This window comes from Aotus nancymaae, unplaced genomic scaffold, assembly GCF_030222135.1.
Source record: "Aotus nancymaae isolate 86718 unplaced genomic scaffold, 86718_ANA_hifiasm-v0.15.2.pri h1tg000006l, whole genome shotgun sequence".
Classification (NCBI taxonomy): Eukaryota; Metazoa; Chordata; class Mammalia; order Primates; family Aotidae; genus Aotus; species Aotus nancymaae.
The window spans coordinates 68828366-68844983 of NW_026988417.1; the positions used below are offsets into that span (position 1 = coordinate 68828366).

At 41.4% G+C, this 16618-nt stretch overlaps 1 protein-coding gene across 5 annotated transcripts in view; it reads right to left on the reverse strand.

The window, feature by feature from the left end:
* Positions 1–1970: 1970 nt before the first annotated feature.
* The window catches only part of PPEF2 (protein phosphatase with EF-hand domain 2), a 39297-nt gene continuing 24649 nt past the window's right edge, over positions 1971–16618 (reverse strand). For all 5 annotated transcript variants that reach the window (XM_021669661.2, XM_021669660.2, XM_021669655.2 and 2 more), the window contains 6 exons: positions 15273–15458; positions 13764–13906; positions 8833–8939; positions 7704–7867; positions 6009–6096; positions 1971–2731 (listed from right to left, as the gene is read on the reverse strand). In XM_021669661.2, the coding sequence (XP_021525336.2) occupies positions 2478–2731; positions 6009–6096; positions 7704–7867; positions 8833–8939; positions 13764–13906; positions 15273–15458 (942 nt within the window). In that variant the 3' untranslated portion in view covers positions 1971–2477. The remainder of the gene's footprint in view (positions 2732–6008; positions 6097–7703; positions 7868–8832; positions 8940–13763; positions 13907–15272; positions 15459–16618) is intronic.

Here is a 16618-nt window from a genome sequence, read left to right on the forward strand (position 1 = left end):
GTGTGGTGGCGGGTGCCTGTAATCCCAGCTACTTAGGAGGCTGAGGCAGAAAAATCGCCTAAACATGGGGAGGCAGAGGTTGCAGTGAGCCGAGATCACACCACTGCACTCCAGCCTTTGTTCTCTTTGCTGCAGAACAAATTACAATAAACTCAGTGGATAAAGAATCTGAGCATGGTTTTACTGGATCTTCTACTTAGGGTCTCAAAAGTTTTATTCAAGGTGTTGGCCAGACTGCATTCTCATTTGGAGGCTCAATTGGGAAGAACCTGCTTCCAAACTAACACAACTTATTTGAGAATGTATTTCCTTGTGAATGTACTTTTGAAGACCCTGGCTTTTTATAGCCATTTGTTAGAGGCTGTTTGCAGATCCTGCAGGGCACCCATCCTTCCTTATCATGAGAGTTTCCTTAACATAGCTGCTAGCTTGTCCGGCCAGCAAGGACAATCTCTCTTGCTTCAGTCTACTAACATGGAATTTTGTATAATGTAATATAATCACAAGAGTAACACCCCATCACCTTTGTCATTTCTTCTTGGTTAGAAGCAATTCACAGGTCCCACTTACACTTACAGGGAGGAGATCACACGAAGCCACAAACACCAGAAGGTGGAAAATCATTGGAGTTGGGGGTCACTGTAGGGATAGGGTCTGTTTGTCACACAAGAAATAGCCATATATTGTGTATAGACAATCCAAACAGCTAATATAGTCACAGGTATAATTGGAAAGAATCCTGGGTGGAGGCAGAAATCATGGGTTCCAGTCCTGGCTGTGTTAGTAACTTAGATCACATATATCCAGAATTGAAGTTCTCTGAACTTCAATTTCCTTAGTTTATAGATAAAATGAAGTAGTGGAAACAGCTTTGGATATTAATCAAATAAATGCATAGTAAAATATCATGGAGGCACTATAATTTACCTTTAGCAGAAGTTAGAAATGATCCCACTAAAAGCTTAGGAGTTTATGGTAAAATTGGTATGCCCAGTTCTGAAGAGCAACCTGGCATACCTATCATGCCATTAAAATGTTCATACCTGTGATGGTTTATTTTACATATCAACTTAATTGAGCTACAGGATGTTTAGATATTTGGTTAACTATTACATGTGGGTGTGTCTGCAAGGATGTTTCTGGATGAGATTAACATTTGAATCTGTAGGCTGAATAAAGGAGATTATGCTCGCCAAGGTTGAGTGGACCTCATCTAATCTGTTGAAAGCCTGAATATCCTAAAGGGCTGAACAATAAAGAATTATTTTTTTTCTGTCTCACTACCTTCAAGCAGGGACATTGGTTTCTTCCTGCCTACTCAAACATGAACTGGAACTCACTCCATTGGCTCTTCTGAGTCTCAGGCCTTTGGACTTAGACTGGAACTTACACCATTGGCTCTCCTGGTTCTCCAGTTTGCCAGCTGCAGATCTTAGGACTTCTTCGCCTCCATAATTATGTAAGCCAATTCTTTACAGTAAGTACTTACATAAATATCATATTGGTTCTGTTTCTCTGAAGCACCTAGACTAATACAACATCCTTTGTCAAAGTAATCCCATTCCTGGGATTTTATACCACTAAAATGGAAAATTCAAAAGATTTGTGTAGAATAAGCTGTATGCACTATGTTATTAACTAGTGTTCTTTCTTTTTTATTTTATTTTATTTTACTTTAAGTTCTGGGATACATGTGCTGAACATGCAGGTTTGTTACATAGGTATTCATGTGCCATGGTGGTTGCTGCACCTATCAACCTGTCATCTAGGTTTTTAAGCCCCGCATATATTAGGTATTTGTCCTAATGCTCTCCCTAGTGTTACTTCAGATAATGAAAAAGTGGAAAAAATATACATGTTTAACAATTGGAAAATGGCTGCATAGATTATAGCACATCCACTTCAAAGAAAATTATGTGAGCATTAAAGTAATAATCATGGAGAATACAGAGTCACAAGGGAAACACATGGGAAAGCGTTTACAATTAGATGTGAATTTATTTTTTAAAAGCAGAACATCAAATTATTTCAACACCACAGTAACAAGTAAGAAAAACTAAATAATGAAAAAAATCCATATGTTTGAGCCATGGGATTACAATACAATTTTTTTTATAACTTTCCTTTACCAATCTGACATTTTCAAGATAATAAATAAAAAGTATAAAATAAAAACAAAGAGGGAGTTGAATTATCAGTGGTTCTTAACTGGAGTGGACTTTAGAATTTAAAAACACTATACCTAAGTTCAGCTTTGTGAAGATTGTGAGATGGGGTTGGGGCACCCATATACTTAAAACACATACATACACAACACCCCAACCCACCCCTCCACACTGAAACACACAGGTGATTCTGATGCATATAGGTAGGCAAATTTGCAGCTTAAACTTCCACATGGAGAATAAGGGAGATACTCCAGTGAGAAGCTGGGCATTGCCTATGAGGCACTGAGGGTGATGAAGACCAGGCTGTTCTTAACGTGCACCTGGACTGCTGCAGCCACTGTCTTCAGCATTTGTAGCTTGTGGGCATTCTGAGGCATAGCCCTCTGGGCAGGATTTCTCCACAAGGCGGAAGGCCTCCAGGAACTCATTGATATCAATGTGGCCATCTTTGTTGAAATCAATGCTCCGAGCAAGGTCACAGATGCAATCATCTGTAACGTCGATATTCATATGAGAGCTGAACAGCTTCCAGGTCTGCCTGAACTCGTCCAGTGAGATGAACCCTTATCAGAGAGAGGAAATCACTTCAGTGCATTAGTCCACAGTTTTTAATGTTCATTTCCTCTGACATTCTTACAAGGACATGTGCTCCCTACTGCTAAACAGAGAGATGCCCAAAGCCTAGTATCTAGTTTAAACTCCCAAGAGGATCACACAAAACCTCTGGCTCACCAATGATTTTTAGCTTGGAGCAATTTTGCTCCCCTCCCTCCTGGAGACATTTGGCAATGTCTGGAGCCAGTATTGTCTGTAATGACTAAGATGGGGGTGAGGTGCTACTGGCGTCTGATAAATAAAGGCCAGACATGCTGCTAACATCTTATAATGCACACGATGGACCCCAAAACAAAGAATTATCTAGCCCAAAATGTCAACAGTACCACTGCCGAGAAGCCCTGCATTTAATCATCTCAAACATATGCTAATTTATTCTGGCCATTAAAATCCTTTGGACCTATACATCTATAATCAATTGATGTTTTACAGGGGTCCCAAGATCATTTAATGGGGAAAGAATAGTGTATTCAACAATGATGGGGGACAAGCAGATATTCACATATAAGAAGAGTAAAGTTAGACACCTACCTAACACTATATAAAACAACTAACTCGATATGGGTCAAAGACCTAAATGTAAGAGCCAAAACTGTAAAACTCTTCGAAGCAAACTTAAATGTAAATCTTTTTGACCTTAGATTATGCAACAGTTTTATAGCTTAAAAAAATAGCTTAAAAACTTGGATTATGCAACAGTTTTATACCTTATACATCAAAAGCATAAACAACAACAACAACAAATAAATTGGACTTTTTCAAAATTAAAAACTTTTGGGCACCAGGCTGGGCGCAGTGGCCTATACCTGTAATCCCAGCACTTTGGGCAGCTGAGGCGGGTGGATCATGAGGTCAGGAGTTTGAGACCAGCCTGGCCAATATGGTGAAACCCTGTCTCTACTAAAAATACAAAAATTAGCTGGGTGTGGTGGCGGGTGCCTGTAGTCCCAGCTACTCGGGAGGCTGGGGGAGTAGAATAGCTTGAATCCAGGAGGCGGAAGTTGCAGTGAGCCGAGATCACAACACTGCACTCCAGTCTAGACGACAGAGTGACACTCAGTCTCAAAGAAAAAAGAAAACAAAAAATTTGGGCATCTAAGGACACTACCAAGAAAGCAAAAAGACAATCCACAAAATCAGAAAAAAAAATTGCAAAGCATATGTCTGATAATTCCTAGTATCCAGAATATATGAATAATTCTTACAACTCAAATAAAAAGACAAATAGCCCAATTTAAAACTGGACAAAGGATTTGAATAGACATTTCTCCAAAAGAGATATACAAACGGCCAATGAGCACATGAAGATGTTCAACATCGTTAGTTATTAAGGAAATGCAAGTCAAAACTATAATGTGATACTTTACACCCAGTAGAATGGGTATAATAAAAACTAAAAAAAAAAAAAAAAAAACCACAAAAAACAAAAATGGAAAATAACAAATGTTGGTGAGGATGTAGAGAAATTGGAACCCTCATATATTGTTGGTGGCAATATAAACAGGTACAGCCACTGTGAGAAACAATTTGGTAATTGCTCAAAAAGTTAAACATAGAATCACCATATGACCCAGCAATTACACTCCTAGGTATATACCTAAGAAAACTGAAAACATATATTGACACAAAAGTCACACATGAATGTTCAGAGCAGCATTGTTCATAATAGCCAAAAGTAGAAACAATGCAAATGTCTATCAACTAATGACTGTTGTCATTAGTAAATAAAAGTTTTGTCCATGCAATGGAATATTATTCAGTCATAAAAAAGGAATGAAAAACTGATACTGCTGCAACATGGATGAATCTTGAACACACGCTAGGTGAAATAATCCAGACATCAAAGGCCATATTTTGCATGATTCCATTTATATCAAATGTCCAGAATAGGCAAATCCGTAGAGACACAAAGATTAGAGGTTGCCAGGGACTGGTGGAGGAGGGATAGGGAATGAGGAGTAATTGCTAATAGCTATGAGATTTCTTTCTGGGGTGATTAAAATGTTCTAAAATTAGATAGTGGTGATGGTTACACACTCATGTAACTATACTAAGAACCACTGAATTGCATACTTTAAACAGGTTAATTATATGGTTTGTGAAGTATGCCTCAAAAAAAAAAAAAACCCAGTAATAATGTTGAGAAAAAGCCTTTGGACCATTGGGGGAACAGAATGAAAATATATAGGACCTCACTGTACAGTTTTAAAATAACTTCCTGTGAATCTATAATTATTTCAATTTTTTTTTTTTTTTGAGACGAAGTCTTGTTCTGTCACCAGGCTGGAGTGCAGTGGCACAATCTTGGCTCACTGCAACCTCTGCCTCCTGGGTTCAAACGATTCTTCCACCTCAGCCTCCCTAGTAGCTGGGACCACAGGCATGTGCCACCATGCCCGGCTAATTTTTGTATTTTTAGTAGAGATGGGGTTTCACCATGTTAGCCAAGATGGTCTCGATCTCTTGACCTTGTGATCTGCCTGCCTCGGCCTCCCAAAGTGCTGGGATTACAGGCGTGAGCCACGGCTCCCGGCCGATTATTTCAATATTTAATATTAAAAAAATATTTTGGGAGTGAGATTCCAAACGCCTTTCTGTTCTAGGCACTTTTCATTACTTTGTGGCTATCCTTGATGGAATTGTAAAGGATATTACTTTTTTTTTTTTTTCTTTTTTAAGACAGAGTCCTTCTCTGTAATCGAGGCTGGAGTGCAGTGGCATGATCTCAGCTCACTACAACCTCCACTTCCGGGTACAAGCAATTCTTCTGCCTCAGCCTCCCAAGTACCTGGGATTACAGGCATGTGCCACCATGCCCGGCTAATTTTTGTATTTTTAAGAGAGACTGGGTTTCGCCATGTTGACCAGACTGGTCTCGAACTCCTGATCTAAGGTGATTCACCTGCCTCGGCCTCCCGAAGTGCTGAGATTACAGGCAGGAGCCACCGTGCGCAGAGCATATCACATCTTCTAATAATTATTCTTCCTTATAAGAAGCTCTCATTCAGTTTGTCTTCATTCTTCTCTGCCCCACCTCTTTCTCTATGGGCTGCTTATGCTACTCAAGTGCTTTACTGGTTTCTGCCATTTATAAGCACTAATCTTACCTTGCTATCCAAATGCCTGAGTGGAGATGAATTGAGGATGAATCAGGAAGCAGACTAAAGGGTTTGAGGTAAAATACTTTCAGTGCATCAAAAGTGATAGAATAATGAATGCTCTTACCTGAATGATCACTGTCTATGATCCTAAAAATGGTCTCCAGGTTGGATCGGTTTCGATACAGTGTTTCCAGCAAACTTGATTGTATGTTCTGCAAGAAAAAATTCATTTTCCTCCTTCGTCATATGTTTAGTGTTCCAAAATATAATTAACACACAATCAATCCTGACGATCACACATTCTTGAAAAAACCTGAAAATATTTTGCCATCCCTCCATTCCCTCTACCCCGTTCAGCCCAGCAAAGAATCTAGTGGTTTAAGAGCCACCTCCCCCATGATGAAAATCTTCTAAAATTGACTGTGGTGATGGTTGCACATACAGGTTATGTATCCCTTGCCTGAAACGCTTGGGACCAAAAGGGTTTTGGATTTTGTATTTTTTGAACATTGTAATATTTACCTGTACATAATGAGATATCTTGGGTGTGAGACCCAAGTTTTGTTTGTTGTTTGTTTGTTTTCAGACAGAGTCTCACTCTGTCACCCATGCCGAAGTGCAATGGCACGACCTTGGCTCACTGCAACCTCTGCCTCCCTAGGTTCAAGCAATTCTCTGCCTCAGCCACTTGAGTAGCTAGGATTACAGGAGCCCACCACCATGTCCAGCTAATGATTTTTTGTGTTTTTACTAGAGACAGGGTTTCACTATCTTGGCCAGGCTGGTCTTGAACTCCTGACCTCGTGATTCATCTGCCTCGGCCTCCCAAAGTGCTGGGATTACAGGCGTGAGGCACTGTGTCCAGCTGGGACCCAAGTTTAAACACAAAATTAGTTTTTGTTTCATATACACCTAGCCTGAAGGTAATTTTATAAAATACTTTTTTGTAAGCTTGTGCATTAAACAAAGTTTGCATACACTGAACCATCAGAAAGCAAAGGTATCAGATGTGAAGTTTTTCACTTGTGGCATCGTGTTGGTGCTCAAAAAGTTTTGGTCTTTGGAGCGTTTCAGTTTTTTTTTTTTTTTTTTTTTTTAAACAGAGTCTTGCTGTGTTGCTCAGGCTGGAATGCAATGCATGATCTTGGCTCACTGCAACCTCTAGGTTCAAGCGATTCTCCCACCTCAGCCTCCCAAGTAACTGAGTCTACAGGCATATGCCACCACACTGGCTAATTTTTGTATTTTTAGAAGAGATGGGGTTTCACCCTGTTGGCCAGGCTTGTCTCAAACTCCTGGCCTCCAGTGATTCACCCGCCTCAGCCTCCCAAAGTGCTGGGATTACAGGCATGAGTCACCACACCCGGCTGAATTGTACACTTTAAATGGATGAATTGCATGGTATGTGAATTATATTGCAATAACATTGTTAAAGAAAGTACCTAGCCCAAGGTTGCACATACGTTACATATTCAATAAGTCGTTATTGAATAAATACTTTTGTAAGTAGGGTAAGCAGCATGGTGTTGAGGAAAGAAAATGGGCATTGAGGTAAGACAGACCTTGGTTTGGGTCCCAGCTTAGAAGTTCTATGACTCAGGCAAGTTGCTAAATATGTACCTCTTGGAGTGGTTTTGAGGATTAACGAGGCAATGTATGAAAACCACTTAACATAAATCCTGACACACAGAAATTCAACAAATAGTTCCTCCCGTTTTTCCATCCAGCTTTTTGGTTATTACTAGTTGGTTGTTTCTCTCTAAGGAGTATCGTAGTCCACACGTGCTCTCATCCATCATTGCCACACCATCCTTATTACCTCACGGCTCAGTTGTTCCTTGGCCAAGTTCTTCAGCCAAGACTGGTACTCCAGCATGTTATCTGCTGAGCTGTTCACCAGCTGTGACCTCAGCATCCGCCACGGCAGTCCTAGATGCAACACAGACTCCACCGCTGCGGCCCAGTCACTCAGGGTGATTAAACCTGCAGGAGAGAGCTAACTGGTTGACTTGTCACCTAGAAGTCTAGTTTCCTGCCCAGTGGTGTGTATATTTTAATCTTGACATCCTTCTTACTCTCTGCAGGTAATAGAAATAATCGGCACTGTCCTATTTTTGTTGGTAGTGGCAGAGTTGGCTGGAAGCTAGGCTTGCCAGGTAAAATACAAGATGTCCAGTTAAATTTGAGTTCAAGACAGACAGTAAAGTATATATAAGTGCCTATAAATATTGTGTAAAAAATATTTGTTGTTTATCTATTTGTCTTAATTCAAACTTAATTAGGCATTTTACATTCTTGTTTACTAAATCTGGCAATACATCTGTAAGCCACATAAGAGCTTGTAAATAATATCATAAAACATTATATATCTACAGCATTGGCTGTTTAAAAAAAATAAACCTCCTAAATTCCTTAGAATATATCATTCACTGAAACTCTTGGAAGGCTACAATATGTGTATGTGAAAAGATATTCCTATGAATTCATAAATGTTACTGTGATTTTTAAATAGGGATATATTTAGTCAATATCCATTAGACATTCCATTTGTTGAATAGACAAAAATGTTTAGGTTGGATAATAGATCATGGAATAGGTAAGCACACCCTCAACTTCAACAAGCCAAGTCACTGGTCTTTTGCTAGTCTTAGTGATACTCGTAACTTCTCTCACTTGTTCGTTGCTTGGCTCTGGCCACGTTACCCTTCCCCTGACTCTATTTCATTTCACCCTCTCTATTTGGCCAAGTTCATACTTTGTTAAAAGCTTAGAATATTAAAATTTAGTTAGAATAAATGAGACATTAACTTGAATAAAATGGAGGATAAGCCAAAGGGGACTTTGGGTCACTCATTAAAGCAACAAATGTTTATTTGCTAACTGGTGTAAGACAGAGATTTTCTGGCTAGCTTCCTTCCTCTGTGAATCTTTAACTTGGTCATTCTTACCGACTTTATCTACGTCACGCTTCTTAAATTCGATGAGAAGATCTGAAGAATGAGCAAATAGCTTTTCCCTCAGCGCTCTCAGAGCCGACTCCTCCACTCTGCTAATCCTGGGACAGGAGATGAAAAGCGACGTTTTAACAAATTGGTATAGAAGAAATACTTAGATATTTCACTACATTTCTCCTCTCTCTTTCTTAACATATCAGTCTCCCAAGAGCTCAGTTTTTGAGGGTGAGCTGCTTTCCTCTTCCCTGTACACAAATAGGATGAGTATGGGGAATGCCACTGTCCCTTCCAGGTATGGGACAGTGGTTAGAGAAGAGTTCTGGGGAAAGATCACCTCTGTGGTAAAGTTACCTAACTATCCTGTGCTTCAGTTTCCCCACCTGTAAAATAGTGATTAAACCTATCTCTGCCTCATGGGATGACTGTGAAGATTACAATGAGTAATTTCATGTACAGCACTTAGCAGAAAGCCTGGCACGTAGAAAGCACTCACCAAATAGTATCTGTTATCACAATCATTGTGTGTTCTTTGTAATTTATTATCATGTGAAACAGAAGGCAAAATTTATAAATAACAAAATAACCCTAATTTAGTTTTCTCATCCTTATTGGGTCAATAGAGTAATGCTGGGGACAGTACTGGGTCCAAAGTCAGTGCTCAATAAATATCTGTAATTGAATGAACAAGAATATAAAAAGAGGCTTGGCGTGGTGGCTCACGCCTGTAATCCCAGCACTTTGGGAGGCTGAGGCAAGTGGATTCCTTGAGCCCAGGAGTTTGAGACCAGCCTTGGCAACATGGCAAAACCTTCTCTCTACACACACACACACACACACACACACACACACACACACACACAAATTAGCCAGGCATGGTGGTGCATGCCTGTAGTCCCAGCTACTTGTGGGGCTGAGGTCAGAGGATCACTTGAGCCCAGGAGGTCGAGGCGGCAGTGAGCTGAGATTGCACCACTGCACACCAGCCTGAGTGACAAAGTGAGACCCTGTCTCAAAAAAGAAAAAAAAAGAATATAAAAAAAGATAAAAGGTAAGCGTGTGTTACTTGTAACGTCTTACTGAGCAACCAGCCATTCTACAAATAATGACCAGATAACCTATCTTTTTCAATGTTAAAAGTTAAAAAAATTAATCATGTTTGATGAAAAGCTTATTATAGTGGAGGCATTTAACATGACAGTCTTTAAGTGGGCTACATAGACCTTTAAAAGAGTGTGAACCTAGCCTGGCATGGTGGTGCAGGCCCATAGTCCCAGGTACTTAGGAGGCTGAGGTGGGAGAGTCACCTGAGCCGGGGAGGTTGAGGCTGCAGTGAGCCAAGACTGTGCCACTGCACTCCAGCCTGGACAACCAGAGTGAGACCCTATCTCATTTTAAAAAAAAAGTGTGAACCATTAGGCATGGTGGCTCAGGCTATAATCTCAGCACTTTGGGAGGCTGAGGCAGGAGGATCACTTGAGGCCAGGAGCTCAAGACCATCCAGGGTGACATAGCTGGGTTTCTTTATCAAAAAAACTTTTTAAAATTAGCCAGGCTTGATGGTACATGCCTGTAATCTTAGTTACTTGGGAGACTATGGCAGGAGGATCACTTGAGCCCAGGAGTTTGAGCTAACAGTAAGCTATGATCGAGCTGCTGCACTCTGGCCTGGGTGACAGAGCAAGGCCCTTTCCTGTCTCTACAAAAGGAAAACAAAGTGAACCGTTTAAAACTCACTGCAAATTTCACAGGTATGTGAGCACATCTGATTTTTTTTTTTTGTAGAGAGTTTGTTTTATCAGAGGCTAACAAAAGTATGGGACTCCTAAAAGTTTAAGAACCACAAGTTAGACAAAGAATTTAAACTGCTCTTGGTAATCTGTAGTCGTTGAGAGTTATGCAGGGATGGAGAAGGGCAATGCCTTTGAAAGTTATCTGAATGTACAAGGCTTTCCTGTCCCTACATCAAGCAATACAAAGTAAGCACTTACTAAGTGCAGAGCTCTACATGGATTATCTCATTAATCCCTCAACACTCATCAAAGAAAGTACCGTAACATTAAATCCATTATGCCCATTACACACAAAGATAGTAATTCGGTCAGGGTCACCTAGCTACCAAGGAGTGAGGCCAGATATCCATCTGGCTATGCTGGCTCCGAGCTGGCTCTGCTATTATTGTGAGAAGTGGATTGAAACAAAAAGTAAATGGATTCTGAATGAGATTTCTTTAAGAAGAGCATGTTATCAAGCCAGGCATGGTGGCTCACACCTGTAATCCTAGCACTTTGGGAAGCCGAGGCAGGAGGATCGCTTGAGCTCAGGCATTTGAGACCAGCTTGGGAAGAACAGTAAGACTTCGTCTCTACAAAAAATTTTAAAAATTAGCTGGGCATGGTGGCGCATGCCTGTAGTCCCAGATGTCAAGTAGCTGAGATGGGAGGATCTCTTAAGCCTAGCAGGTTGAGGCTTCAGTGCTGTATTTCAGCCTGGGTGACGGAGCAAGACCCTGTCTCTCACGCGCACGCGCGCGTGCACACACACACACACACAAAGCAAAAAAAAAAAAAAAAAAGCATGTTATCTTGGGCTTATAGACATCAAGACATCAATTATGGCTGCTTAGAGACATTTCCCTCCTTTTTTCTGAGTTCTCCATTGTGCTCCACACAGTTGAAGTCATTGGATAAGTGGTTTCTGGGTAAATCAGGTGATGTTATACTTATTTAATGCAATCAATGAAGTTTTCAAAGAGCTGAATGCTTTTTGACTATTTTATTGAAACACGCTATTTCTAGGATTCCCTACAGTGACTCTTTTTGCGATGACAACCCCTAAATCCTATGGAATCATAGTTCTAGTCTCCAGGTACCAGGGCTCACCCCTGGAGATTCTGATTTGGTAGGTCTGGGTGAGGCTCAAATGGCTGACTTTATTTTTGAGACAGAGTCTTGCTCTGTTGCCCTGGCTGGAGTGCAGTGGCATGATCTCGGCTCACTGCAAGCTCTGCCTCCTGGGTTCAAGCAATTCTCTACCTCAGCCTCCTGAGTAGCTGGAGTTATAGGTGCCTGCCACAATGCCCGGCTAATTTTTGTATTTTTAGTAGAGATGGGGTTTCACCTTCTTTGTCAGGCTGGTCTTGAACTCTTGACCTCATGATCCACCACCTGACTCGGCCTCTCAAAGTGCTGGGATTACAGGCGTGAGCCACCGCACCCGGCCAATGGCTGACTTTTCGTAAAGCTCCACAGAAGATTTTGCTGCACAACGGGTCTGACATTCACTTGGTGAGTTTATATTTTTACATAATTCTTTTTAAGTGAGGCTGGCTTATATTTAATAACTTGAGAATGATTTAAGATAATGCACTTTTATAGCACTCACACAAGGGTAAATGCTAAATACTAACAGGTTGTCTACCCACCTGATTTATGCTAACTTTGCCTATCTTAATTTCTAACTCTGTTAGGCTGAACATTTAAAGAAGCATGCTCAATGGCACTAAAACTCTATCTGTTAGCATCTTATATATTCTGAGGCCATCTTGGCTGTGGGAGGCAATATTACACAGATATTAAAAGTGTGGGTTCTGAAATAGAATTGCCTTGATCAAGGACTACCTTCACTCAAACACTAGCTATGTGACCGCAGGTCAGCTGATTTAACCTTGGTTCCTTAATAATCTCTTCTACAAAACTGAATTTTTTTTTTTTTTTTTTTTTTTTTTTTATGAGACAGTTTCGCTCTTGTTATCCAGGCTGGAGTGCAATGGCGCAATCTCGGCTCACCGCAACCTCCGCCTCCTGGGTTCAAGCAATTCTCCTGCCTCGGCCTCCTGAGTATTTGGGATTACAGGCATGCGCCACTATGCCCAGCTAATTTTTTGTATTTTTGGTAGAGACGGGGTTTCACCATTTTGACCAGGATGGTCTCGATCTGTTGACCTCGTGATCCACCCGCCTCAGCCTCCCAAAGTGCTGGGATTACAGGCTTGAGCCACCGCACCCAGCTACAAAACTGAATTTAATAACAATATCTGTTGCATGAATTCATTGTGAGACTACATATATAAATTCTTTATAACATTTTGTGGTGGCAACCTCTCAACTAAGAACTCAGAATCATCTCAAAAGCTACCATTTAAATAATATTATATGCTTCCTTCAAGAAAGAAAGGGGCCTCATTAACAAATACATGCACTAATTTCACCTGCCAAATCTCCAGACAGTGAAAGAACCTCTGGCTGTGGCTTGTAGGGGTAACACAAACCCTTTAAAGATGAAAGAAAATAGGAGAGTAACTTTAGAAAGACTTAGTGGCTTAGTAAGAAGACTTTATCCAAGACGCAGCCATGGAGAATAATTTTTTCTTTTTCTTCGTCTTTTTCTTTTTTTTGAGACAATCTTGCTCTGTCATTCTGGCCGGAGTGCAGTGGCACAATCTTGGCTCACTGCAGACTCCACCTCCCAAACTCAAGCCATCCTCCCACTTCAGCCTCCCAAGTAGCTGGGACTACAAGAGCACGCCACCACATCAGAAGGATTTTTGTATTTTTTGTAGATATGGGGTTTTGCCATGTTGCCCAGGCTGGTCTGGAATTCCTGAGCTCAAACCATCCTTCTGCCTTAGCGTCCCAGAGTGCTGAGATTATAGGCATGAGCCACTGTGTGCCACTAAGAATAATTTCTGCAGAAAACAAACTTGTTGCTCCCATTAATGATAGGGAGATAGAGCTATTAGGAGTGTGTGGAGGAGAAAAAAGAGACTCCTACTATAATGTCTATCGTCTTAATAGAACTTCATGCCGACATAGCCAAATTCTGAATTCTCACATAGAATTTACATAAACACAATGTTTGATTCTTCATTCAAAGATTCTACAAACACTATAATTTTTTTCTTTCAATCGCTCATTGAAAAATCTTGCCTTTGCCTCATGGTGAGTGTGTGGGTTGCCTTGTTCGCTTGATACTGCACGATATGTGGGGTCAGGGCTGGCCCCAGTTTGACATAGGCCCCTCTGTTGCTGCCAACTTCATAGTAGTTGGAGGCAGAAAAGATGGTTAATACCTACATCAAAACAGAAGAGAGACAGGCATTCACATTCACTGAAGAAACTTTCACCCTCAATCCTATGTGGCCCAACTCAACTGCAGGGCTGCTGTTTCTCCTAGTGCTCATCTGGGAATCTTTCCTTCCTTCCTTCCTTCCTTCCTTCTTCCTTCCTTCCTTCCTTTTCTTTCTTCCTTCCTTCTTTCTTTTTGAAGTCATCAATGCTAATAGGGCAAGAGTTATGACTGAAGTCATAGAAATTTGAATTCTGATAGTTTCACAACATATCTTCTTCACATTTTTATCTCAAGTGAAAATAGCAGGGGTCATAGAAAACACTGCATTTGTTTCAACTTAGAGGCGAAGCTGGGTCTGATAAACCAGGATGGCCACTACAAAAAGCAGGAAGCTCAGATCTGAGAGCTGATGTGGTACCTTAAAGCAGAGTTGCCCACGGACTGTTGTGGCTCCTCAGATGCTCTATGAAAAAAGTTTTCACAGTCACTACGTTGGGAAATGCTAGATACTGTAACTCTTCCTGAAGATTTGCAGTGAAAATAGGAAGCTAGGGCCAGACACAGTGGCCCACGCCTGTAATCCCAGCACTTTGGGAGGACGAGGCGGGAGGATCATGAGGTCAGGAAATCAAGACCATCCTGGCTAACACAGTGAAACGCTGTCTCTACTAAAAATGCAAAGATTAGCTGAACATGGTGGTGCATGTCTGCAGTTCCAGCTACTCCAGAGGCTGATGCAGGAGAATCGCTTGAACCCAGGAGGTAGAGGTTGCAGTGAGCCAAGATCACGCCACTGCACTCCAGTCTGGGCAACAGAGAGATTCTGTCTCAAAAAAAAAAAAAGGCGGGGGAAACTAAAGGTTCTCAGAAGTCCTGCAATAAAGAAACTTGTATGGCCTAGTGGTATTAGGTGAGGCAAATATTGCAGGATTTGGAGATGTCCAAAGATTAGTCAGGATGTCAATTGTGCTCCTGAGAAGACAAATGATCCTAAATCCCTGCCTGGGGAGCAGTGCAGAAATCCAGTTACCCTGTAGGCTTTTTTGAGCCATTTGACAGTGAGCCATGTGACCTGAAGAATAGAGATGTGGCTGGGAAAACACTGGCCTAGGATTTCCATTCATAAAATAGGACCATGTCACTCCAGGTATTGGTGGACAGTGGCCTCAATCAAACTTTGGGTTTCAAAGAGGCTATAAGGGTCAAGGATCAATGACTATAAAGGACCTAGTTGCTTTGAGCAAGTGGATAACAAATACAAGCTCTGTAGGTTGTTAGGAACTGAGAGCCTTTGCTCATCCAGGTCTGAGCCCTTTGGACTACTTTGGTGACACACACGCCTGTGCTGCCACAGAGGGAGCACCCACCTTGCGGTTGTGACAGAATTCATAGCCTTCAGGTTTGCATTCGTGTGAACGGATCAGGAATTGCAGATTGTATTTTTGTAGCAACTGTTCTGTCACATCAGGCCCAAAATAACAGCCTCCTCCTCGAATGGTGTTGGCCTTGCAGCCCTCTTGAGCCATGGGATCACTCCACAGAATGTCTACAACCTGAGAAGACCAAGAGATGATTTCCTTCCCAAACACTAGAGAGATATTCATCCACAGTCATTCAAATGAAAGAAAGAGGAGGAGGAGGAGGAAAATATTTGAATAAGTGAATAAATGTCCATGCAAGGAATATTTGACATTTATATTGTAGACATCTAAGGTTCCAGAATTTTTTATTACTCACAAAATGAATGTGTGCATGTGTATATATTAGTTGACAAGTATATGCCCACTTTCTTGAAAATAAATCTGATATGAAAGCTCAATATGTAAAACAGATGAAGTTGCCTGGTAGAAGCTTTGATCATGGCCAGTAGTTTTCAGTCAGTGCCAGTGCTCCAGGCTCCTTGATGTTTGCCCTAAACAGAAGCCACAAGTCCTGGGACTGGCAAGGGAGTCTCCTGCATATTCACAAGCCCCCAGACATGATCCTGGGAAAGTGCAATCGACATTTTATTTCTTTTTTTTTTTTTTTTTTTTGAGACGGAGTCTCGCTCTTGTTACCCAGTCTGGAGTGCAATGGCGTGATCTCGGCTCACCGCAACCTCCGCCTCCTGGGTTCAAGCAATTCTCCTGCCTCAGCCTCCTAAGTAGCTGGGATTACAGGCATGCGCCACCATGCCCAGCTAATTTTTTGTATTTTTTAGTAGAGACGGGGTTTCACCATGTTGCCCAGGATGGTCTCGATCTCCTGACCTCGTGATCCACCCGCCTCGGCCTCCCAAAGTGCTGGGATTACAGTCGTGAGCTACCGCGCCCGGCGACATTTTATTTCTTAAAGTACTTTAAGAATTTTTTTTTTTACAAATTGCAGAAGAGGCCAGGCATGATGGCTTATATCTGTAATCCCAGCACTTTGGGAGGCTGAGGTAGGTGGATCATTTGAGGTCGGGAGTTCAAGACCAGCCTGGCCAACGTGTGAAACCTCGTCTTTACTAAAAATACAAAAAAATGAGCCGGGTGTGGTGGTGCACACCTGTAATCCCAACTACTTGGGAGGCTGAGGCAGGAGAATCGCTTGAAACCAGGAGACAGAAGTTTCAGTGAGCCGAGATCACACCATGGCACTCCAGCCTGGGCAACAGAGCAAGACTCCGCCTCAATAAATAAATAAATAAATAAATAATTGCAGAAGAGCTGAGGAATTTCTCCAGCACTTC